General features: G+C 46.9%; 1 protein-coding gene across 1 annotated transcript; it reads right to left on the reverse strand.

The window, feature by feature from the left end:
* Positions 1-292: 292 nt before the first annotated feature.
* LOC310676871 (uncharacterized protein) lies at positions 293-25,203 on the reverse strand (the record flags this gene model as incomplete). Its single annotated transcript, XM_083439048.1, has 8 exons — positions 25,128-25,203; positions 23,461-23,953; positions 23,187-23,268; positions 22,820-22,902; positions 21,941-22,067; positions 4,404-5,396; positions 2,589-2,667; positions 293-416 (listed from the first exon to the last, which is right to left on the reverse strand). The coding sequence occupies exons 2-8, from the start codon at positions 23,860-23,862 to the stop codon at positions 293-295; spliced, it is 1,890 nt and encodes a 629-aa protein (XP_083295174.1). The 5' UTR covers positions 23,863-23,953; positions 25,128-25,203.
* Between the last annotated feature and the right edge of the window lie 459 nt (positions 25,204-25,662).

Below are 25,662 nucleotides of genomic sequence, written 5' to 3' on the forward strand. Positions count from 1 at the left end.
GGACCCCTGACCATTAGGTCCAGTCGTGACCGACTCTGGGGTTGCAACGCTCATCTCACTTTATGGGATGTACAGCTTCCGGGTCATGTGGCCAGCAGCGCACGGAAACACTGTTTACCTTCCCGCCAGAGCGGTACCTATTTATCTACTTGCACTTTGGTATGCTTTCAAACTGCTAGGTTGGCAGGAGCTGGGACCGAACAAAGGGAGCTCACCCCGTCGCAGGGATTCGAACCGCCGACCTTCTGATCGGCAAGTCCTAGACTCTATGGTTTAACCCTTTGCCCGGCTCCTAAAGCTGTATAATGGTTTTGCCGACCTTTGTATGGATTCTTTGATGTGAAGTTAGTTTGCTGCTCTGATTGAAGCTCTTTCCACATTCCACACGCTGATAGAGATTCTCCCCTGTATGAATTCTTTGATGGAAAGTGATACTGTGGCTGTGACTGAAGCTCTTTCCACATTCAAAGCACTGATAGGGTTTTCCCCTATATGAATTTTTTTTAAAAAATATTTTTTATTAAACAATTTCAGCATAACAATTTATCCACCCTCATAATCAATTACATTATTTCCCCCCAACCCTCCCTCACCCACCCACCATGGACTCCCCTCATCTCCCCTCCCTGATTTCTTTGCATATATTGTTTTCTGCATGTTATAAAATTGTACATATCCTTGACTTATCTATCATGTGTTCAACTAATAAATTTATGGATGTTTATTCAAAACCTGCCAAGGACTCCAGTTTATTTTGATGTCTTTTTAGATAGTTTGTAAAAAGTTTCCATTGTTCCTTGAAGTCACAGTTGTCCTTTTCAAACAGTTTATATGTCAATTTGGGCAATTCCGCATAGGTCATCAATTTTTCTTGCCACTGTTCTTTCATTGGGATTTCCTCATTCTTCCATCCTTCTGCGAACAAGACTCTCACCACTGTTTTAGCATACATAAATAAATTCTTTCTTTTCCTTGGCAGGTCTTGTCCTCCAATCCCTAACAAGAATACTTCTGGGTTTTTTTTACATATGTCAATTTGAACATTTTTTTCAATTCATTATATATCATTTCCCACAATTTTTAAACTTCTCTACATTCCCACCACATGTGATTATAAGTCCCTTCTTTTTCTTTATATTTCCAACATATATTTGACCCAGTTTTATACATTTCTGCTATCAGTACTGGTGTAATATGCGAACTATACATCATTTTCATATAGTTTTCTTTCAAAAGAGAACAGTCTGTAAATTTCAAATCTACTTTCCACAATTTTTCCCAGTCCTCCAATTGTATGTTATGTCCTATATCTGGTGCCCATTTGATCATGACCATTTTTTCCTCCTCATCTTTTGTTTCCTGTTCTAGCAAAATATTATACACTTTCTTCAGCTGCTTCACTTCTTCTATAACTCCCTTTTGAAATCTAGAAAATGTATAACTAAATGCTTTCTTATTATCTTCCTCGTACATTCCATGTAATTGTTTGTAGTGTAACCAACTCTGCAAATAATCTTTTATTTCCTCATAGTCTTTTAATTTCCATTTCCCTTCTTGATTCTTCAGCTAATCTCTGTATGTATGCCACGTCCCTTTCTCTCTCTGCTGTATGAATTATTTGATGGGAAGTGAGAGAGGAACTCTTAATGAAGCTCTTTCCACATTCCACACACTGATAGGGTTTCTCCCCTGTGTGAATTCTGTGATGGGAAGTGAGAGAGGAGCTTTTCCTGAAGCTCTTTCCACATTCCCCACACTGATAGGGTTTCTCCCCTGTATGAATTCTTTGATGGGAAGTAAGAGAGGAGCTCTGACTGAAGCTCTTTCCACATTCCACACACTGATAGGGTTTCTCCCCTGTATGAATTCTTTGATGGGAAGTGAGTGAGGAGTTATGAGTGTAGCTCTTTCCACATTCCACACACTGATAGGGTTTCTCCCCTGTATGAATTCGGTGATGGGAAGTGAGGGAGGAGCTATCTGTAAAGCTCTTTCCACATTCCATGCACTGATAGGGTTTCTCCCCTTTGTGAATTCTTTGATGGGAAGTGAGATGGGCACTCTGACTGAAGCTCTTTCCACATTCCGCACACTGATAGGGTTTCTCCCCTGTATGAATTCTTTGATGGGAAGTGAGAGAGGAGCTATCAGTGAAGCTCTTTCCACATTCCACACACTGATAGGGTTTCTCCCCTGTATGAATTCTTTGATGGGAAGTGAGAGAGGAGCTCTGATTGAAGCCCTTTCCACATTCCACACACTGATAGGGTTTCTCCCCTGTATGAATTCTCTGGTGCTTGGTGAGATCAGAGCTCATCCTGAAGCTCTTTCCGCATTCCGCACACTGATAGGGTTTTTCCCCTGTATGAATTCTTTGATGGGAAGTGAGATAGGAGCTCTGACTGAAGCTCTTTCCACATTCCACACACTGATACGGTTTCTCCTGTGTATGAATTCTTTGCTGGGAAATGAGATGGGAGCTCTGACGGAACCTCTTTCCACATTCCATGCACTGATAGAGTTTCTTTCCAATGAAATTTTGTTCATGGGAAGTGGAATGGGAGCTCTGACTGCAGTTTTTCCCATACTCCAAATTTTTATGTGGCTTCTCCTCCCTGGGGATTTTTTCGTGGTCACCTTTGTTCTCGATTTCCAATTCATCACAATCTGCAGTGGAAACAAAAAGGGATTAGAGCCTCAGGAACAAATGGAGAAGAACTGAAGGTAATTGGGTGTGTGTTCATTACCTGTGTTGTTTGTTTATTATAAGATTCTGATGAGTTGTTGAATGTTGCTTTATTTGATATACAGTAGTGGTCAAAATTGTGGAAGCCTTTTAGAAAGAAGTGTATTTCAGAGGTTTGATGGCTCAAAACACCACTTCTTTTCGAGTAATATCATAAAATTATATATCAATGGAAAGATAATTTAATCAAGAAAGCAATCCAACAAAGTTTCTTCAATTACCTGTATTTTATCAAATGTTATAGCCAATAACCAAAAAAGGAAGCACCACTTGCATAGGTTGACATTTTCAGTGTGTTATGTGATTGCTATCAAGTTAGTTGGTTTTTTGTGTTCTTTCATTTAGTGAGGTTGTAAAACATAATAAAATTATAGAAATGGCACAAAGCGTTGACTGGTCACCCAGAAAGCGATGTAAGATTGTATTATTAAGTGAACAAGGCTACAGATATGAAGAAATTAGAAGAGAGATTAGGAAAAACTTAACCAAAGTTGGCCTTTCTATATTTTTGAATATGTATAAGGAGACTCAGTCACTACAAAATCAGACTGGTTAAGGCAGGAACAGGTCACAAAGGAAAGTGACGATTGAAGAATGGAGAGACTGTCCCTACATGACAGAAGAAAATCTTCTGGGTGTATACAAGATGACATGGCGCAATGTAATGTTAAGTTAAGTGCAAGGACTGGTCTAAATGTTAGAATTATAAGGAAAAAGCCAATGTTATCTCTCAAGCAAAGGTTGAACAGATTAAACCCATGTTAACTGGACAGTGGAACAATGGGACAGTGTTATTTGGAGCGATGAGACCCAAATCTCCTTGATTGGTAGTGATGGAATGAAACATGCGAGGAGAAGAATCAGAGAACATTTACATCCTACTTGCATTACACCGACCGTGAAACACCCGGAAACAGTAGATCCTTGACTTAAATACGGCTCTACTTTTGTACCATTCCAGTTATGACCTTCAGTAGGCGCTTCGACTTATGAACTTTCCTCTAGAGACAAAGGTCTTGCCAGCAGCCAGGAGCTCGCCCGGCCGGCTGCAGGGCAGCGATGGAGCCTTTGCCGCCGGGGAGAGGCCTTCAGTTTACTGGAACTCTCCCCGCCAGCTGGAGAGCAGCGCTGAGGCCTCTGCTGCTGGGGAGAGGGCCCCCATCCCACCCTCGAATCTGTGGAAGAGGTGCTGCCTGCAAGAGGCATAGCAGGGTGCACTGCAGCCCCAAACCCTGCCGAGGAACCAACCTGAGGAAGTCTAGCGAAGAACCTGGCCTGGCAAGAAAAAAGCATGACCCTGGCGAAAGTGAATCAGCTCTTTACTCACCCTTGCTCTACCACCAGCTTGTAGCCAGATAAGCCCACCTATCCACAGTGCACGTAAGGGGGAAAAAACGTTATTTTTTTTCATCAACAATACTGTCTTATTTATTTTATTGTACAGTACATTGATTATTGCCTTCATTTTATGGATCTATGGTCTTGTTAGAGAGTAAAATCCATGTTAAATTGCTGTTTTGGGGCTGTTACTCATCGTCTAGAATGGATCAATTCACTTTTCCATTACTTTCTCTTGAAAAGGGTGCCTCTATTTATGTACGTTTCTAGTTATGATCGGACCTCCGGAACGGATAAAGGTTTGAAGTAAAGCTTCCACTGTAGGGTTTCTCCCCTGTATGAATTCTTTGATGGGAAGTAAGAGAGGAGCTCTGACTGAAGCTCTTTCCACATTCCACACACTGATAGGGTTTCTCCCCTGTATGAATTCTTTGATGGGAAGTGAGAGAGGAGTTATGAGTGTAGCTCTTTCCACATTCCACACACTGATAGGGTTTCTCCCCTGTATGAATTCGGTGATGGGAAGTGAGGGAGGAGCTATCTGTAAATCTATTTCCACATTCCATGCACTGATAGGGTTTCTCCCCTTTGTGAATTCTTTGATGGGAAGTGAGATGGGCACTCTGACTGAAGCTCTTTCCACATTCCGCACACTGATAGGGTTTCTCCCCTGTATGAATTCTTTGATGGGTGGTGAGATCGGAGCTCCTCCTGAAGCTCTTTCCACATTCCACACACTGATAGGGTTTCTCCCCTGTATGAACTCTTTGATGGGAAGTGAGTTTGGAACTATCAGTGAAGCTCTTTCCACATTCCACACACTGATAGGGTTTCTCCCCTGTATGAATTCTTTGATGGTAAGTGAGAGAGGAGCTCTGACTGAAGCTCTTTCCACATTCCACACACTGATAGGGTTTTTCCCCTGTATGAATTCTTTGATGGGAAGAAAGATGTGATCTCTGACTAAAACTCTTTCCACATTCCACACACTGATAGGGTTTCTCCCCTGTATGAATTCTTTGATGGGAAGTGAGACTGTGGCTGTGACTGAAGCTCTTTCCACATTCCACACACTGATACGGTTTCTCCTGTGTATGAATTCTTTGCTGGGAAATGAGATGGGAGCTCTGACGGAACCTCTTTCCACATTCCATGCACTGATAGAGTTTCTTTCCAATGAAATTTTGTTCATGGGAATTGGAATGGGAGCTCTGACTGCAGTTTTTCCCATACTCCAAATTTTTATGTGGCTTCTCCTCCCTGGGGATTTTTTCGTGGTCACCTTTGTTCTCGATTTCCAATTCATCACAATCTGCAATGGAAACAAAAAGGGATTAGAGCCTCAGGAACAAATGGAGAAGAACTGAAGGTAATTGGGTGTGTGTTCATTACCTGTGTTGTTTGTTTATTATAAGATTCTGATGAGTTGTTGAATGTTGCTTTATTTGATATACAGTAGTGGTCAAAATTGTGGAAGCCTTTTAGAAAAAAGTGTATTTCAGAGGTTTGATGGCTCAAAACACCACTTCTTTTGGAGTAATATCATAAAATTATATATCAATGGAAAGATAATTTAATCAAGAAAGCAATCCAACAAAGTTTCTTCAATTACCTGTATTTTATCAAATGTTATAGCCAATAACCAAAAAAGGAAGCACCACTTGCATAGGTTGACATTTTCAGTGTGTTATGTGATTGCTATCAAGTTAGTTGGTTTTTTGTGTTCTTTCATTTAGTGAGGTTGTAAAACATAATAAAATTATAGAAATGGCACAAAGCGTTGACTGGTCACCCAGAAAGCGATGTAAGATTGTACTATTAAGTGAACAAGGCTACAGATATGAAGAAATTAGAAGAGAGATTAGGAAAAACTTAACCAAAGTTGGCCTTTCTATATTTCTGAATAGGTATAAGGAGACTCAGTCACTACAAAATCAGACTGGTTAAGGCAGGAACATGTCACAAAGGAAAGTGACGATTGAAGAATGGAGAGACTGTCCCTACATGACAGAAGAAAATCTTCTGGGCGTATACAAGATGACATGGCGCAATGTAATGTTAAGTGAAGTGCAAGGACTGGTCTAAATGTTAGAATTATAAGGAAAAAGCCAATGTTATCTCTCAAGCAAAGGTTGAACAGATTAAACCCATGTTAACTGGACAGTGGAACAATGGGACAGTGTTATTTGGAGCGATGAGACCCAAATCTCCTTGCTTGGTAGTGATGGCATGAAACATGCAAGGAGAAGAATCAGAGAACATTTACATCCTACTTGCATTACACCGACCGTGAAACACCCGGAAACAGTAGATCCTTGACTTAAATACGGCTCTACTTTTGTACCATTCCAGTTATGACCTTCAGTAGGCGCTTCGACTTATGAACTTTCCTCTAGAGACAAAGGTTTTGCCAGCAGCCAGGAGCTCGCCCGGCCGGCTGCAGGGCAGCGATGGAGCTTTTGCCGCCGGGAAGAGGCCTTCAGTTTACTGGAGCTCTCCCCGCCAGCTGCAGAGCAGCGCTGAGGCCTCTGCTGCTGGGGAGAGGGCCCCCATCCCACCCTCGAATCTGTGGAAGAGGTGCTGCCTGGAAGAGGCATAGCAGGGTGCACTGCAGCCCCAAACCCTGCCGAGGAACCAACCTGAGGAAGTCTAGCGAAGAACCTGGCCTGGCAAGAAAAAAGCATGACCCTGGCGAAAGTGAATCAGCTCTTTACTCACCCTTGCTCTACCACCAGCTTGTAGCCAGATAAGCCCACCTATCCACAGTGCACGTAAGGGGGGAAAAAACTTATTTTTTTTCCATCAACAATACTGTCTTATTTATTTTATTGTACAGTACATTGATTATTGCCTTCATTTTATGGATCTATGGTCTTGTTAGAGAGTAAAATCCATGTTAAATTGCTGTTTTGGGGCTGTTACTCATCGTCTAGAATGGATCAATTCACTTTTCCATTACTTTCTCTTGAAAAGGGTGCCTCTATTTATGTACGTTTCTAGTTATGATCGGACCTCCGGAACGGATTAAGGTTTGAAGTAAAGCTTCCACTGTAGTGTGATGATCTGGGGTTGTATGGCAGCAAAAGTGTGGGCAGAATTTGAATCATTAATGGGAATGTAAATGCCCCCAAATATATAAATGAAATATTTGAGCCCAAACTGAAGCGTTCCACAAGTGATCTTTTCCCAGATACTGAAGCATTTCTATATATATTTATACAAATCTTTCTTTCTTTCTCTCTTTCTTTCTTTCTTTCTTTCTTTCTTTCTTTCCTCTTTCAACAGGATTCAGCTCCATGTCGTTGCTGTGTGCAAAAGCTGCTTTCAAGATAATCCTATTGCTTGGTAGGTTTCTGGATGAAACATCGGCTCCTGATCCATTCCAGTCCGGCTTCCGCGCTGGTCATGGGACCGAGACGGCTCTGGTCGCCCTAACAGATGATCTCCGCAGGAAGCTGGATCAAGGCGGGTCGGGGCTGCTGATTCTTCTAGACCTGTCAGCAGCCTTCGACATGGTCGATCACGAACTCCTGGACCACAGCCTTGCCGACGTGGGGATCCAGGGCACAGTCCTGCAATGGCTGCGCTCGTTTCTCTCCGGTCGGGGACAGAGGGTGGCGCTTGGGGGGGAATTGTCATCCCGCCACTCCTTGGTGTGTGGAGTGCCCCAGGGTGCGATACTCTCCCCGATGCTTTTTAACATCTTTATGCGCCCCCTCGCCCAGCTTGTCCGGAGTTTTGGGCTGGGCTGCCATCAGTATGCTGATGACACCCAACTCTATCTGTTGATGGATGGCCACCCTGACTCGGCCCCAGACACACTGACCAGATGCTTGGAAGCTGTGGCTGGATGGTTACGTGGGAGCCGGTTGAAGTTAAATCCTTCGAAGACAGAGGTCCTCTGGCTGGGACGGGACGATATGGGATTGAGGGGGCAACTCCCATCTCTAGCGGGGGTGCAATTAGTGCCAGCACCGTCCGTTAAGAGTTTGGGTGTAATCTTCGACACCTCCCTCTCCATGGAGGCGCAGATTGCAGCTATAACAAAGGCGGCATTTTTTCATCTCCGCCAAGCTAAGCAGTTGGCTCCTTACCTCTCTCGCCCTGACCTAGCCACTGTGATCCATGCGACGGTCACCTCCAGACTGGATTATTGTAACTCGCTCTACGTGGGGCTGCCCTTGAGACTGACCCAGAAACTCCAGAGGGTGCAGAATGCCGCAGCGAGACTCCTTACAGGGTCTTCACTGCGAGATCACATTCATCCGGTGCTATACCAGCTGCACTGGCTCCCGGTGGAGTACAGGATCAGGTTTAAGGTGCTGGTTTTAACCTTTAAAGCCCTATACGGCCTAGGACCCTCGTACCTACGGGACCGCCTCTCCTGGTATGCCCCACAGAGAAACCTACGCTCGTCAAATAAAAACATCCTGAAGGTCCCAGGCCTCAGAGAGGTTAGGCTGGCCTCAACTAGAGCCAGGGCTTTCTCGGCTGCGGCTCCAATCTGGTGGAACGCTCTGTCACAAGAGACTAGGGCCCTGCGGGACCTGACATCTTTCCGCAGAGCCTGCAAGACAGAGTCGTTCCACCAGGCCTTTGGTCAGGTCCCAGCCTGACTTCCTCCTCTGGCAACCTGCACAGAATTTTGCTCAACGGTTGCCATTAATTTGACTTTAATTAATTTTTATAATGGAATGTTTTTAGAATGTTTGATTATTTGATTGTTTGATTATTTAATTGTTGTTAGCCGCCCTGAGCCCGGCTTCGGCTGGGGAGGGCGGGATATAAATAAAATTTATTATTATTATTATTATTATTATTATTCCACTGCTGGAATGGCTTGGGAATAGCCCAAACATTAACCCAATCAGAAATCTATGGTGCCAACTGTGGCGTTCGTACAGAGCCCCCGGTCATCTCACGGACTATTGACCCGTACTCCACAAATCCGCTGCCACCAACCAGTTGGCCAGTTAAAGAAAAATGGAATCCAGCATAGATGGGAATTTCCAGAAGGAATTTCCTTCAATTACAAAGACAAGAGGTTCAAACTAAGTAGCCTTCAGGATCTGGAAAAATTCTCCAGAAGATATGATATAGAGTTGGGAAAAGTGGAGAAGGTAAGACCAGGACGGGACCAGTCTGAAGAGGAGAAAAGGAGAGGGGAAGAAGAAGAAGAGGAAGAAGAGGAGAAAGAAGAAGAGGGAGAAGAGGAAGAAGAGGATAATAATAATAACAAGGACCTCCAAGTTTGATTTGGACTTGATAGTAGACTTGAACAAACCAGAAAAAGGCTCTGAAAATACTTTCATGGAATGTGAATGGACTTGAAAATAAAAATAAAAGGAACAAAATCGAACATGTCTTGATTAAACGGAATTTAGATATAACCTGTTTACAGGAAACACATGTCGCAAGGAAACATAAGAGAGTTTTAAGTAACAAAAGATTGGGGAGACACTTTATTGCCTCAGACACAAACAAAAAAAGAGGGGTTGTATTGTATATAAAGGAGAAATATGACCCAAAATTATTTTATAAAGGTGAGGAGGGGAAAGTGCTGATAGTGCAAATTACGTTCCGGGGGGGAAGGTACCGTAATCATTGTGGGAATCTACGCACCTAATGACAAAAAAGCCGACTTTTATTCGAAGCTCAGTGAAACATTATCAGAATTTTTGGATCAGAGAGTGATAGTAATGGGGATTTCAACGGTGCGGTTATTCCAGATTTGGATAGATCAACGAAAAGGTGAGACACAAATGAAGGTAAACTACCAATAACATATTTTGATATGGCAGACACTTAGAAATCCCACAACAAAACAGTTCACATTCATTTCAGATCCAAATCCAAGCTTTGGTAGAAAAAACTACAGCTAGACTTCTAAAGAATTGGTGCCAAGTATTTCCAAAATTGAGATTCTCCCAAGGACATTATCAGAACTGTCAGAGCTGGCTCCGGGTCCCAGCTCACCAAGGACCAACGCTAGCCGATAGTACAGTATCAAAGTCTTTATTGAAGAATAGTCTCCATTTACAAGTCTCAGCGTCCCAGCTCTACGTCTGGACTTTAGACCGGCGAAGCTCTGTCTGGATCTCCGCCCCCTGTGCACCAGGTTAAGACTCTGATCTTACTCCACCTCTTCCTTCTCTCTCTCTTCCTCTGGGTCTTACTACCCCCCGGGGTCTCATTCCTCCTGGACTCTTCTGACGCAGAGCTTGACCCCTCTGACTCCTCCCCCTCTCTTCGGCGGGCTTTAGGACCTGGCTCCCTACCCGGGCTGCCCACCTTGCCGCCCTCCTGTACATTTGAACTTGGCGCGCGCGCGCGTTTAACTTTCCGGATGACCGTTTCCTCGCTCCCTGACGAGGGTGTGGTCACTCCTGCCTCACGTTCTCCCTCTGCCTGCGCGCTCCCTGATCCCGATGCCTTGGACTCCTCCCCCCTACTGCACTCTGGGGGGGACGCTGGTCCGGATTTCCAGCTGCTACTCTCTGAGTCCCCTCTGGCCCCTTCTTCTCGAGGTGTCCCCCTGGGCACTCCCCTTGCCCTGACCATGGGGGCCCCTTTCTGTGAATCCTCCGAGTCACTGGAGAGACTCAGAGACCTCGGACTACTGTCGTCGCTGACATTTCCTTCAGACTCCTCCCCCTCGCTCTCCGTTTCCTCCCTCTCCTGTGACTCTGCTCCTGAACCCCTGACATCCATCCCCCGCTCGAAGCCCCCCCTTCCCCCCTCCCCTTCCTCCGGCGGGGGTGCTGGGTGCTCCGTCGTTGTGGGGGTGAATGGTGGATACAGTTCGTCCCCCGTGGCGTGCATCCAGTTAGAGAAATCCGGCTCGTCCTCCGTGTCTTCGCCGACCTCGTTCTCCTCTGCTTCCATCTCCGTGCCGCCATGCTCGAACCCAACGTCCTCCCCCATCACGTCCATGTCCCTCTCACCCTCGTTCCCCTCTGGGTCCGTTGCCTGCCAAGGGCCCCTCAGCCACCTCTCCTCTCCTCGATTGTCCCACCAAAACGAGCGGTCTGAGGCAAACCCCGAGGGCGAGCCCTCCGGTGAACGTGTTTCTAATGCTGGTTCTTCGTCCGAGGTGAATCCCTGGAACGTGCTGGTAGAAAGCGTGGGTGTGAAAAGCCAGTCGTCGAAATACTCGGCTGGCATGGGCCTGTGTGGGAACAAGGCATGAAACTCCTCTTTGAGGAGAGGCTCGTCCAGGGCATAGTCCGGCACCCAACTGTTGGCGCTGGCCGGGGTACCTTCCCTTGCGAGAAAATATTCTACTCCCTCTTCCCCCCATCTCGAGTCCAAAATCTCTGTGACCTGGTTGATGGGTTCCCTTCTTGGCGACTCCCTCCTTGGGGGGTTCTCCCTATACTGGTCTGGTGCCGTGCCCTGCGCCTGAAATCGGTGAGGTGCTTTGTAGGGCGTGAGCACCGACCTATGGAATACTGGGTGCATTCTGGATCCTTCCGGAAGTGTCAACCGGAAGGCCACCGGATTGATCTGTGCCTCAACTAGGTAAGGTCCTAGCTGCTTATGTCCGAGTTTCTTCTTAGCTAAGGATCTGGTCGGCACTGCGTGGGCCGCTAACCACACCCAGTCTCCCACTTGTATGTCTTCACCAACCCTCCTGCGCTTGTCAGCCTGCAGTTTGTATGCGTGCTTTGCAAGCTCTAACTGCCTCCTAAGCTGCTCGTGGACTTCCTGCAATTCCGCCGCCAAGACTTCCGCTGCCTGTGGCTCCCCCTCCCCCAGTCTCTCTAATCCCGGGAAGGTTCTGGGATGCCTCCCGTTGTTGGCGAAGAACGGCGTCACCCCTGTGGACACGTGCTTCGTGTTGTTGTAAGCGAACTCAGCGAGCGGCAGGTAGTCCACCCATGTCGTCGGCTGTTGATTTGCATAGCATCTCAGGTACTGCTGCATGATGGCGTTGACGCGCTCCGCTTGTCCGTTGGTCTGCGGGTGTCTCGCCGACGCTAGGTTGATCTTGACGTTCAGGAAACCCATCAGCTTCTGCCAGAAGCTCGAAATGAACTGGCGCCCCCTGTCGGACAAGATAGACCGTGGCAGTCCGTGTACCCTGAAGACGTGGTCTATAAACAGTTTGGCGGTCTGTTCTGCCGTGGCCACCTTCGCGCACGGAATGAAGTGGGCCATTTTAGTGAACATGTCCACCACCACTAGCACTGCCGTTTTACCCCTTGAGCTGGGTAAATCCGTGACAAAGTCCAGGGCCACCCTCTCCCACGGTTCGCTCGGGGTCTGCAGCGGTTCGAGCAGTCCCGCCGGAGGTTTGTGCACTGACTTGGCCCTTTGGCAGGTGTCGCACCTCGAGACGTACTCCGCGACTTCCCCCCGCATCTTGGGCCACCAAAAATCTCTGGCAACTAGTTCTGCCGTCTTCTCCTTGCCAAAGTGCCCGGCGGTGGGTGCGTCGTGTAACTGCTGCAGTACTTTCGCCCGGAGGTCGTCTCCCGGTACATAGAGTGCTCCTCTGCGGATGAGCAATCCGTCTCGTACTTGGAACTCGTCGTCCTTCACCGTGCCCCTGTGCACCTCCTCCATCTTGGCTTGTGCGAAGGGGTCCTCCTGCAGTGCTCGACGGACCGCCTCCAAGTCCACGGTTGCTGAAGCGCACGCCCACGCTTTCGGAGCGAAAATGTGCTTGGCCGCTGCTGGTGCCGCCTCTTCGAGGTATTGCGGCTTTCTGGACAGTGCATCCGCCATGATGTTGTTGTCGCCTGGGATGTATTCTATCCTGAAGTCGAAATCCGCGAAAAATTCCGCCCATCTGATGTGCCGCTGGTTCAGGAACCTTGCCGTGCGCCAGTACTCCAGGTTCTTATGATCCGTGCGAACCTGCACTGTGTGTTTGGCCCCGACGAGGAAGTGCCGCCACGCCTTGAATGCTGCATGAATGGCCAGCAACTCCCTGTCCCAGATGGTGTAGTTCTGCTCCGACTTGCTGAGCTTCCTAGAGTAGAAGGCACACGGTCTCCAGTCCCCATGCGGGTCCTCCTGCAACAGTACGGCGCCCACGGCTCTGTCTGAGGCGTCTGTTTCAACCCTCATCGGTTTGCTGGGATTCACATGCAGTAGCTGCCCTTCGGACGAGAAGAGACGCTTAAGGTTCTGAAAGGACTGCTCCGCTTGCTCCGTCCAGATGAACTTCTTCTTCTTAGAGCTGAGCGTGTCGGTAATGGCCGCCGTCTGCATCGCGAACCCCTTGATGAACTTGCGGTAAAAGTTGGCGAACCCCACAAACCGCTGGACCTCCTTCCGATTTCGCGGGCTCTTCCAGTCCAACACTGCGCGAACCTTGGCGCTGTCCATGGCAAGCCCCTTGTCCGACAGCTTGTAGCCCAGGAAATCCACCTCCTTCCTGTCGAACTGGCACTTCTCCAGCTTGGCATACAGCCGATGCTCCTGCAGTCTCTGCAGAACTTCCTTGACGTCACCTTCGTGGGTCTCCTCAGATTCTGAGAATATCAGGATGTCGTCCAAGAAGCAGACGCATGTCTTGTAGAGGAGACCCGCCAGGACGTGATGCATGAAGGCTTGAAAACAGTGGGCGCCATTTTGTAAACCGAAGGGCATAACTCTGTATTCATATGTGCCCAGGGGCGTGAACATGGCAGTCTTCCACTCGTCTCCTTCCCGTATGCGAATCAGGTTGTACGCCCCTCGCAGATCCAATTTTGTAAAAACGCGTCCTTTCCTCACCGTTGCCAGCAGGTCATCTATTTTGGGCATGGGAAAGGCCGTGGGCTTGGTCTTGGCATTTAAGAGCCTGAAATCAACTACAAGCCTCTTTTGGGGCGTGTCCCTTTTCTTCACAAAGAATACAGGACTGCCCCCCGCTGCCTTCGACTCCCGGATGAAACCGCGCTTCAAGTTGAGGTCTATGAACTCCTTGAGCTCCTGCAGCTCGTCCTCAGACATGGAATACAGTTTCCCGGCTGGCAGCGTCGCTCCTGGCAGGAGGTCAATCTTGCAGTCATAGGGCCTGTGGGGAGGCAGCTTGTCCGCTTCCTTCTCGCAGAAAACCTCCAAAAACGCTGCGTACTTGCGCGGCACTGCTTGCAGCGTGCCTAATTGTAGCTGCGGGTCGTCCCCTCCTTCTTCCGGGCTAGGAAGGATGCAATGTTCCGCGCAATAGGAGGAGCCGAAGGTCAGTTGGCGCTGGTACCACGCCAATGCTGGGCTGTGCCTGTGCAGCCAACTCATGCCCAGGACTACAGGCGTGTCCGACAGGTGGGTGACATTAAAGCTGATGACTTCTCGGTGATTTCCAATCCGCATCACCATTGGTTGCGTTTGTTGCACCACCTGCCCCCCTAACAAGTCTCTGCCATCCACCGTGACAACGTTCAGGGGCAGTGTGGCTGGTAGCAGTGGTATATTGTGCTGCTGAATGAATTCCAGTCCTATAAAGTCAGCGTTACTGCCGGAGTCAATGGTGATCGGCACCTCCAGAGTGCGTCCATTGGGCAGTTGGAGAGACGCTGTAAGCTGCACCACTGGTTTGGGTGGGAGGGGGTCTGTGGGTTGCAAAAGTGCTGGGGATTGTTTCATTGACTTGTCTGGCTGGACCCCAGTGCCTCTTCCTCCAGCCAGACTCCGTCGTTTAACTGTTGCTGCGTTTTCAATTGAGCTGCTTCTGCGACTGTTGCCGAGGCTGCAGTGTGCTTGTGGAGCCTCTGGGGACACTCTTTCGCCATGTGTTGAGCACTGTCGCAGATGTAGCACTTCCTGTTCCCTCTAGGAGGCTTCGTTTTGGCTGCTCCCGGTGTTAGGGCTCTGTTAGCTGACTGAGCCCTGGCACCTCCGATCTCCATCGGCTCTTCTCCCCCTCCCTGCGAGGGTGTGGAGTGCGCACGCGCTGCTTCTCTGGGAAAGAAGGGAGGTGCTCTGGCTGGTGCCCTTCCCCAACGCCCTTCTTCCCTGTTCCAAGGACGTTCTTCCAGATGCACCCCGATTTCCAGAGCCCTCTGGACTACTTGCTGGGTGCTCCTTGGTCTCTCCCCCCTTCCGATCTCTGCTTTTACATCTGCATTCAACCCCTCCCAAAAGAGGTCTCTGACTGGCGCAGAATCTTTTTCCCACCCCAGGGCATGAACCAATCCGAAAAAGCGTGTATGGTACTGCCTCACGCTGGCTTTGCCTTGTTTAAGTCCATGTATGTTCCTCCTGGCAATATCGACGTCTACCTTTGATAAAAAACATGAGTCCATTGCTTTAATAAAAGCCTTCGCATCTTGGAGCGCTGGATCATCGTCCCTCCATAGATTCCTCAGCCACGTTTTGGCTTCCCCATGCAAATGGGACAAGATAAACCCCACTTTCTCTCTCTCATCTCTAAAGTCTTTGTCAAGTAGATCCAGCGCAAACAGCAGGTCTGCTCTGAAGTTGGGGTACTGCTGCAAACTCCCGTCGAAATGCGATACAAGGCTGCCTCCCCTTCTCCCCAAGCCAATGCCTTCTGCCTTGGATCCCGTTTGCCCCTGTTTAGAAAGCACGTCCAACCTGACCTGGAGATCCCGGCAGGAGGTAACCATTTCCTCCTCTCTCTTCCTGGATGCAATTACCTCCGTGCTGAGTTGTGTCACCGCTTCTTGCAGGGCTTTTATCTGCTCTTCCGTCGTCATCTTGCCTGAGTTTTGTGAGCTCTGTAAGCACCCCTCCTCTGCCCTCGCTGCGTCGACTCACGTGGCGAGGTTCTTGGTGCCAAAACTTTAAAAAGGAGACAGAGCTTACTGTCAGAGCTGGCTCCGGGTCCCAGCTCACCAAGGACCAACGCTAGCCGATAGTACAGTATCAAAGTCTTTATTGAAGAATAGTCTCCATTTACAAGTCTCAGCGTCCCAGCTCTACGTCTGGACTTTAGACCGGCGAAGCTCTGTCTGGATCTCCGCCCCCTGTGCACCAGGTTAAGACTCTGATCTTACTCCACCTCTTCCTTCTCTCTCTCTTCCTCTGGGTCTTACTACCCCCCGGGGTCTCATTCCTCCTGGACTCTTCTGACGCAGAGCTTGACCCCTCTGACTCCTCCCCCTCTCTTCGGCGGGCTTTAGGACCTGGCTCCCTACCCGGGCTGCCCACCTTGCCGCCCTCCTGTACATTTGAACTTGGCGCGCGCGCGCGTTTAACTTTCCGGATGACCGTTTCCTCGCTCCCTGACGAGGGTGTGGTCACTCCTGCCTCACGTTCTCCCTCTGCCTGCGCGCTCCCTGATCCCGATGCCTTGGACTCCTCCCCCCTACTGCACTCTGGGGGGGACGCTGGTCCGGATTTCCAGCTGCTACTCTCTGAGTCCCCTCTGGCCCCTTCTTCTCGAGGTGTCCCCCTGGGCACTCCCCTTGCCCTGACCATGGGGGCCCCTTTCTGTGAATCCTCCGAGTCACTGGAGAGACTCAGAGACCTCGGACTACTGTCGTCGCTGACATTTCCTTCAGACTCCTCCCCCTCGCTCTCCGTTTCCTCCCTCTCCTGTGACTCTGCTCCTGAACCCCTGACAAGAACATAATTCGTTATATTTGGAGTTAAAAGGAAAAGACCCTTCATCATTCAGATGGAGGATGAATGAAAGTTTATTCAATGACCAAAAGATAGTAAATTAGGCAAAAGAGACAATTACAGAATAAGTGGAATTTAAACAAAGGAACACCCATTGAAACAGTATGGGATGCACGCAAAGCTGTAATGAGAGGATTCCTGATCCAAAAGAACAGTTTTCAGAAAAGAGGAAGGGAGAAGAAGAAAGAAGAAATCCTGGCCCATCTCATGGAGAATGAGAGACTGCTGACAATAAAAGCAAAAGATGAGCTAACAAGACAAAATATTAAATTGTTGCAGACTCAGTTCTCTATGTTGGTGAGTCAGGATGTAGAGTGGAAAATAAAAACAATGAGACAAAGGAATTTTGAAACCACCAACAAAACTGGAAAATTCTTGGCGTGGCAATTAAAGGCAAGACAAAAACAAAACACAATTTGTAAGATAAGAGAGGCAGAAAACATCATTGAAGACCCCAAAGAAATTAGAAAGACCTTTCTGAAATTTTATAAAGATTTGTATAAGACAAGAGAAAGAAGATGGTAAGAAAATAGAAAAGTCATCAATTACAGCAGATCCCCCAGGAGAAAAGGAACAATTAAACCAGATAATTACAGAACAAAAAATTGAGAAGGTGATAAAGAGAATGAAGAAAAGGAAAGCTCCAGGCCCTGATGGCATTCCGGCAAAATATTATAAGACACTATGTGGACCATTATTACCTGTGTTGTGTGAGGTTATGAATAGGTATAATAGGAAAATTCTATAATAGGAAAATTCCAAATACCTGGAAAGAGGCGTACATCACTTTAATCCCAAAGAAAGATACAGATGGTTTGAGTGTTAAAAATTATAGACCTATTTCCTATTGAACAATGACTATTAATTATTTGTGGATGTGCTGGCCGACAGATTAAAGAAACTTTTAAAGGAAGTATTACATAAAGAACAAGCTGGTTTACTACCAGGGCGACAACTGAAGGACAATGTTAGGAACATAGTAGCTATAATTGAGTACTTGGGAGTCTAGAAATGATAAACAAGCGGCCTTGGTGTTCATTGAAGCAGAGAAAGCATTTGATAATGTTTCATGGCGGTTTATGAAAGAAAACCTAAAAACAATGGGAATAGGAGAAATGTTTTTGAAAGGTATTGAGGCTATATACTCAGAACAAAAAGCCAAACCTATTATAAATAATAATTTGTCTGACCACTTTCATAGAATAGAATCATAGAATCATAGAATCATAGAGTTGGAAGAGACCACAAGGGCCATCGAGTCCAACCCCCTGCCAAGCAGGAAACACCATCAGAGCACTCCTGACATATGGTTGTCAAGCCTCTGCTTAAAGACCTCCAAAGAAGGAGACTCCACCACACTCCTTGGCAGCAAATTCCACTGTCGAACAGCTCTTACTGTCAGGAAGTTCTTCCTAATGTTTAGGTGGAATCTTCTTTCTTGTAGTTTGCATCCATTGCTCCGTGTCCGCTTCTCTGGAGCAGCAGAAAACAACCTTTCTCCCTCCTCTATGTGACATCCTTTTATATATTTGAACATGGCTATCATATCCCCCCTTAACCTCCTCTTCTCCAGGCTAAACATGCCCAGCTCCCTTAGCCGTTCCTCATAAGGCATCGTTTCCAGGCCTTTGACCATTTTGGTTGCCCTCCTCTGGACACGTTCCAGTTTGTCAGTGTCCTTCTTGAACAGTGTGAAATCTCTAAAGGTACCAGGCAGGGTGTCCTTTGTCGCTCCTTTTGGAGGTATTAAACAAGAATTTGAGAGAAGTGTCAGAAATCAGAGGTATTAAGGTGGGATCGAAAGAGTTTAAAGTAAAAGCGTTTGCTGATGATTTAGTTTTAACATTAGAAGACCCAAAGAACAGTGTACAAAAAGCCCTAGAGAGAATGGAGGAATTTGGAAAAGTTGCAGGATTCAAACTCAATAGAAATAAGACCAAAATGCTGGTACAAAATATGAATAAAGAAGAGACAGAGGAATTGCAATACAGGACAAGAATTATGGTGGTTAAGAAAGTGAAATACCTTGGAATTTGGTTGACAACAGGGGGGGAAATTGTATAAAGATAATTATGAAACCACATGGAGAGAGATTAAGAAGGATTTAGAAATTTGGAACAGGTTGAAATTATCCTTTTTGGGCAGAATATCGGTGATTAAGATGAACGTTTTACCTAGAATGTTATTCTTATTCCAAACAATTCCATTGATTAAAGGGACAGGACAATGTAGAGAATGGCAAAAAATAGTGTCAAGATTTGTCTGGCAGGGAAAGAAGCCGAGGATCAAAATGAAAATGTTGATAGATGAAAAAGAAAGAGGTGGATTTGCCTTACCAGGTATGAATCTCTATTATGAAGCATCCTGTCTCGTATTGTTAAAGGAATGGATAACATTGGAAAATACGGACCTATTGGATTTAGAAGGTCATGACAACAGGTACGGGTGGCACTCGTACCTGTGGTATGATAAGGTAAAAGTTCATAAAGGTTTTTTAAACCATGTGACCAGAAGGTCAATTTATGAAGTCTGGGAAAGAAACAAATATTTATTGGAAAGGAAAACCCCATGGTGGATATCGCCAATAGAGGTGTTGACAGTTAAAAAAGTAAATATGGAAGGAAGGTGAGCCATCTATGAGGAAATTATTAGAAAAATGGAACAAGGGTTAAAACTTAAACCATAAGAGTAAAGAGAGGGCATGTTCACAGGTTGGTTGCAATACCATCAGGTGAATGATATATTGAGTGAGGATAAAAGGAAAGCCGGGTTTAAGGATAACAAAATCAAGATTTCAGCTAGAATTAGAGGAAGGCAGAGGTAGAATACTATCTAAGATATATGATTTGTTATTAGAATGGTTTCAAAAGTTGAAGAGGTGAAAGAAGCAATGATAAAATGGGATATAGATTTTAGGCATACTATTGAACTGGATGCATGGCTAAAGTTATGGAACAAAAGTATGAAATTCATGGCGTGTACGGCTTTAAAAGAAAATTTAATGAAGATGATATATAGGTGGCATTTGACACGAGTAAAACTGGCGAAAATGTGTAGGATGAGGGATAAGAGATGCTGGAAATGTAAAAAGGTGGATGGAGACTTCTATCATATGTGGTGGACTTGTGATAAAGTCAAGAATTTTGGGGAGTTGATCTATAATGAACTTAAGAAAGTACTTAAATATACCTTCCCCAAAAAACTAGAGGCTTTTTTGTTGGGTTTGATGAGGAAGGAGGCTAAGAAAACAGACTAAAGGCTATTTATGTACGCCACAGCTGCGGCAAGGAATATATTGGCCCAAAACTGGATAGTTCCCACCACTGCAGAGTGGCAGGCGAAAATGATGAACTACACAGAATTAGCCAAACTGACCGGCAGGATTCGGGATCAGGACGATCAGAGATTTCAGGAAAGTTGGAGTAAATGTACTGTGTACTTAAAGGATAATTGTAAAAATTTAAAAACACTGGCACGATTGAAATAACTCCTACAATGTATAAGACAGATACAAGGTTAGAAATTAAGATACGCGACTGGAGAAAATAAGGGGTACCTGCTGAAGGGAAGGAGGGAAGTCGCAAGCTCGGCAGAGCTAAAAGTATATATGTGATTTAATGTATTGTAAAATGACTGTGTAAAGAAAACAATAAAAATTGACTGGTAAAAAATAAAAAATAAAGTTAATGTTCTTTTTATATGGGATCAGATTATAATTATTTATGTTTCATGTTTATATATATGTTGGAAGCCGCCCAGAATGGCTGGAGGAACCCAGCCAGATGGGCAGGGTAGAAATAAAAATTATTATTATTATTACTACAGTGGTACCTCGATTTAAGAACAGTCCTCTTCCGGAAAATTTTAAGTTTCTTCTTGTTGTTGTTGTTATTATTATTATTATGTTTGTAAACCGAGGTACTGAGGCATCTGATCAAGATCTGTATTTTGGATTGAGCTTGAAAAAATATATTTGCAAATGCTTGTTTCATGCCAGGCAGAGGCCGGCTGGCTGAGTGCTTTGTTTATCCTCTTGAACAGGGCCCCTCATTGATCTACAGCAGTACCTCAAAGTTGCAAAAGGAGCAAGAGCTGGGAGCAAAGGTCATACAAATTACAGAATACAATCAAGCTGCAAAAACACTAATTAAGAGTTGGTAAATAGTTTACCTATGGGCCTCCCATCAGCCACATTTTCCTAAGGTTAAAGGGCAAGAGCTAATAGGAACAGCAGCTGGCTGGGAAAGGGTGGTGTACAAAGAAGTTTTTCTCTTTTTACTGAGTTTCTCAGGAAAAGGCCTTTCCTTTCCTTCTAAAAAGCTGTATATGTTATGTATGAAATATATTGGCTTTAATGTAATTATGCAACGATTTAGAAAGTAAGAAATGTTAGATTCTTATGTTAGATTGTTATTTCATTGATGGTGTGTGAGAAGGTGAACTCAAGATCTCTGTTTATGACAAAATTTAAAACCATGAGCCATCTGTTTTAGCCATTTGCCCCTGTTGCCAGAAGGGCAAAAGGGCAAAGGGTGATCTGGTAATTAAGGTGACTTGTCGAGGCAAATGTAAGACATATGACTACTTGTCTGCCATTTATGGATAGAAGGAAATATAGCTCTTTGTCTCCCATAAAAGGTAATAGGAAATGGGTGTATCTTTTATGATTGGTTCTAGCAAACAGCCAATAGGAATTTCAGCCAGGCTGATTGGATAGAGGCAGCCAAAGGAGGAGCAAGGGGGCTGGGCTAAGGAAATATAAGTGCTGGCCATCAGGGCTGGGGTGTGCAGAGCTTTTGGTAACCATATACCACTGTGCCTATCATTTATTTGTCTGACAAATAAATTATTATTTTAATTTCTCTATTGCTGTGTTGAATATTTCATTCCAGCTAAGCGTTAACCACAAGCAGGGTGCTACAGTACCAACTGTATTACTATCATCATCATCATCATCACTGCTACTTTTCCTGAAATTCAATGTCTAGTTCTTCTCTGGGATGAATTTTATTTGGTCCAGTCATGGCATCCCCTCCATGAAGCTGACATTTAAGATGGCCTGGGCAGTTCAGACCAGCCCAATCGTGGTAGAAAAAGGAATAATTTTAAGAAAATTGTTCAAAGAAAAAACTGTAATTTACTGTTTATTGTGGGGGTTGTTAGGTTCCCAGGTGTTATAGGGGGCGCTGTTGAGCTCTGTGAAAATATATGAGGTTGGTCCATAGAGGTATTTCTGGAATTTCCAGGCAGATATGACAATCCCACAGGGAGCCTTACCAAGAGAGGCCACGATCCCACGATTCTCCTCCATGACGTCCTTATGCAGAGCTCTCTGGTCAGGATCCAGCAACGCCCACTCCTCGTCCGTGAAATGAACAGCGACATCTTCAAAGCACACTGGACCCTAAAAGAAAAAGGGAAATGTCCTCCTCTGAGACAGCAGAAATATGATCTGCTACACAACGTTCTGTTGTTTCCTTCCTGTTAATTGCGGTGTTGTTTTAATAGGATTGCTTTGCTGCACATTTTATTTATGGATGCTTATTTTAATCTGTGTTTTAATTATGGGTATTCGTCTTTGTGCAAATAGGTGGTACTCCATCTTGTGTTTTCAGGCCACTATTTGTTCTCATTTGTCCATTGCTTAGAAAAGAATTTTACCATTCAGTGATTAGTCTAGAAATAAAATAAGCCTATTTTGAATGGCCATCTGTCTTGGGTGATCTAGCAGAGATTCCTGCAATGCAGGGGCTCTCCTGGCTCTGAGAGACAAGCAGGGAGGGTGGCTTCCGGCAAAAGGAGAGGGAGCCACCGGTGGCTCTTCCTTCTCCTGACTCACATCAGCCTCTCGACCTTCGTCTCCCACTTGCCTCCTTCCTCTTCTGCCTCTGATTCTGCACTGCATTCTGCCAGAGTCTCCCAGCTCACTAAGCCCTGTTACCCTTTCAGCTTCTGACACCACCTCTTCCCAGGCTTCTCCTCTTCCCCCTCTGACCGCTCTTCCTTCCTCCACCACCACTCCTTGGTCTCTAAGACGTCCTCCGTTCCTGGCTCCCCGGCTGCTTCCTCCCACCATTCCTCTGTGCCCAACCAGTCCATGACATTGCTTCATCTTCATCCCTCGGCCTCTGTCCCCACAAGGCAGCTTCCCCTGACCTGATCTGGTTCCACAGCCACTGCTTCCCTTCTGCCCCCATGAAAAGGCGGATCAGGAGGTCTTGCCGGCATCCTTCTGCCACCTGCAAGAGAAAAAAGGTAAACAGGATGCCAGGAGTGCCTGCTTCTCTCACAGGTGAAACAGGGCATCTCTAACTACAGATGGGCCTTTGAGAAGGACTTACCTGCTGAGAGCATTTAGATGTTTGTGCCCATTTCATATGTTAGTTGTGCAGAAATACATCTCCCCTCTTCTGGACCCTTCTTCCCAACTGTCTCCCCCCAAAAGAAGATGAAAAGAACTCTCAGATGTGTTGGAAAACCAACAGAATGAGACCAAACGGAGAAAAACCACCTTCCTACTTACCCAGTGGCCTCTCTCTGGTGTCCAACGGAGGCCTCTCTGCCTCACAGGAATCCAGGTCCATTTCTGCAAAGAGATCCTTTCCCTGAAAAAGAAACAAGGATTCAAAACAGAGAATGGGGAAAAATATAAGAAAGAGAATGACAAAGACTTGAAGGGTGTGAGATCTCGTTCCATGGATGCTTTCCTAGAAAATGGGCCATCAGCAGACCATTATGGGATGTTTTCTGTCCTGTTTGGAGCCCCTTGGGAGTATCCAGAGGAAAGTCTCTCTCACCTGCTTTCTCTCCTCTGCCTGACTCAGGAGGAAACCTTCGGCCAGGGCCACCGCCTGGGAACTGGTCTCCGCTCCACAGTCCCTCACCCAACCCTCCATCTCCGGGGGAAGGACAGCCAGGAACTGCTCCAAGATCACCAGGTCCAGCATCTCAGCTTTCGTGTGCCTTTCCGGCTTCAGCCACTGATGGTCAAGGTGGTAGAGTCGGCTGCAAACCTCTCGGGGTCCTTTGGCCTCCTGGCAGCAGAACTGCCTCACCTGCTGGCTCTGCACCTCTGAGCGGAGGGTGTCCACCTCACCATGGATCTTCTGTACAGAGTTTTCCCAGAATCCCCCACTGCTCCCAGTTTGGATGGCATGGCCTCTTCCTGCTCCAGGGCCAGCTGAGTCTCGCTCACCCATCTGTGCTCTCAGGAAGCCTCTGAGAGATCGTAAGGAACCCTTTGGTCTTCTGCCAATTTCTGTCCGTCTAAATGAGAAGCTCTAGCAAATCCTACAAAGCAAATACATTGTTCTGTTACAGAATCTGTAGGACAGGGGGGGAAATGGGCTGGACTTCACCGCATCTCCGACCATGAGCTATCTTTTTGAAAAGGAGAAGGAGGAGGAGGAGAAGAAGAAGAAATAAGTCTCTAGCCTTCAAGCAATGCAAAATGTGGAGGCAACTGAAGGGGTTTCTGTGAGATTATTCATCCTGGTTTCTCCATCCTTCCAGTCAATTCATGAAGTCAGACCTGACTGACAAGGAAGTCATTTGTATCTTGTGGAAAATGGATGCTTGGCTCTAGTGGGGGTCCTCACCTGGGGGTCCTCAGGAGTTGCTCCCCCCCCCCACTCCCCTGCTTCTGTCTCCTTTTCAGGAGCACTTGGACTCTCTGCCGCTCTCAAGACAGACTCCTGGGGTGGGGTCCCTTTTTCTTTGCTCTGAGGGCCAGGAATGTATCTGGCCAACCCCCTGAGGGCCAAGTGGGCGGGGCCAAAGACACCTCCCTTGACATAAAAGCGGGAAATTTTTTATTCTTATTCTTATTATTAACACACACACAGCCATTGATGCCAAAGTCCCTGGAGGCTCAGTGAGTAGCAGCGCCCATTTCCAGCAACAATCCCTTTGGGACAGAGAGGATGTGGTCCTGGGATGCCCTGCTCTGGGTGCGAGGGGATTGCTGCACTGGCCTCCGTGGGGAGCTGCCCTGGGAGACACTGCGAAACTGGTCCCCAATGCAGCAGCCAGACTCAGGGCTGGGATTCCTCTCTTTGTTCCTGGCCTTTCTCTCCCACCTTTCCTTCCTTCCTTCCTCTCCGTTGTTCTTGGAGGGGGGGGGCTAGTCCACCTCCTCGTCCAGCTTTGGAAAGCCATTTGCACATGTTTCCTCTGTTGTGCAATGAGGCTGAGCGACGTCACACAGAGTTAAAGTCCCAGGGACTCCTTTGTTTAAAGAAGGGAGATTTTTTCTGAAAGGGGGGGGGCGGAGGGCCAAATGAGTTTGGGATCCTCTGATCTGCAGGAAGGAGAGCGTGGCAGACCTGGCCCCTCCCTGGCAGGACCCTCTCCTCCCCGACTTGGGGTCCCCCCCCCCCTGCAGGAGCAGATCAGGCCCCCCAGGCCCCCTCCCCTGCTGCAGCCCTGGGACCCCCACCAGATCCCAGAGAGAGAGGAGACTCACCAGATCCCGGGAGAGACAGCGAGGCAGCCCTTGCAGGAGAGACATCGAAGCAGGAAAGGACTGGGGAGGGAGGGGCCTTGGCTCTGGAGGACCTGGCGCCCTCTTGCTTCCTGGCCTCTCTAGGAAGGCAGCTCACTTCCCTTTAACCCTTGCCAAGCCGAGTCCCTCCAGCTCAGTCCTCTTTCAGATTTCTATTATGCCCAGATATCCTTTTGGGGGGGAGGCTCTTGGCTGGACTCTGAGCATCTCCCTCCCTTGGCCAGAAACCAGAGGAAGAGCCTGCAGGGAAAAGGGCTTTGCAGGAGGCAAGGAAGCTCCTCCTAGAATTCAGGAGTGGAGAGATAGGAGGGGATCCCAGGGTCATCTAGTCCAACCCAAAGCAAGAGGGGACCGGGTCTAGTTCCCTAAACAGGCAGCCCTGTTTTGGGAAGCTTTTAATGTTTAATAGGTTATTGTATTTTAGTGTTTTATTGGAAGCCGCCCAGAGTGGCTGGGGAAACCGAGCCAGATGGGCAAGGTATAAATAAATTATTAT

This window comes from Podarcis tiliguerta, assembly GCF_965153285.1.
Source record: "Podarcis tiliguerta genome assembly, chromosome: 4".
NCBI lineage: Eukaryota > Metazoa > Chordata > Lepidosauria > Squamata > Lacertidae > Podarcis > Podarcis tiliguerta.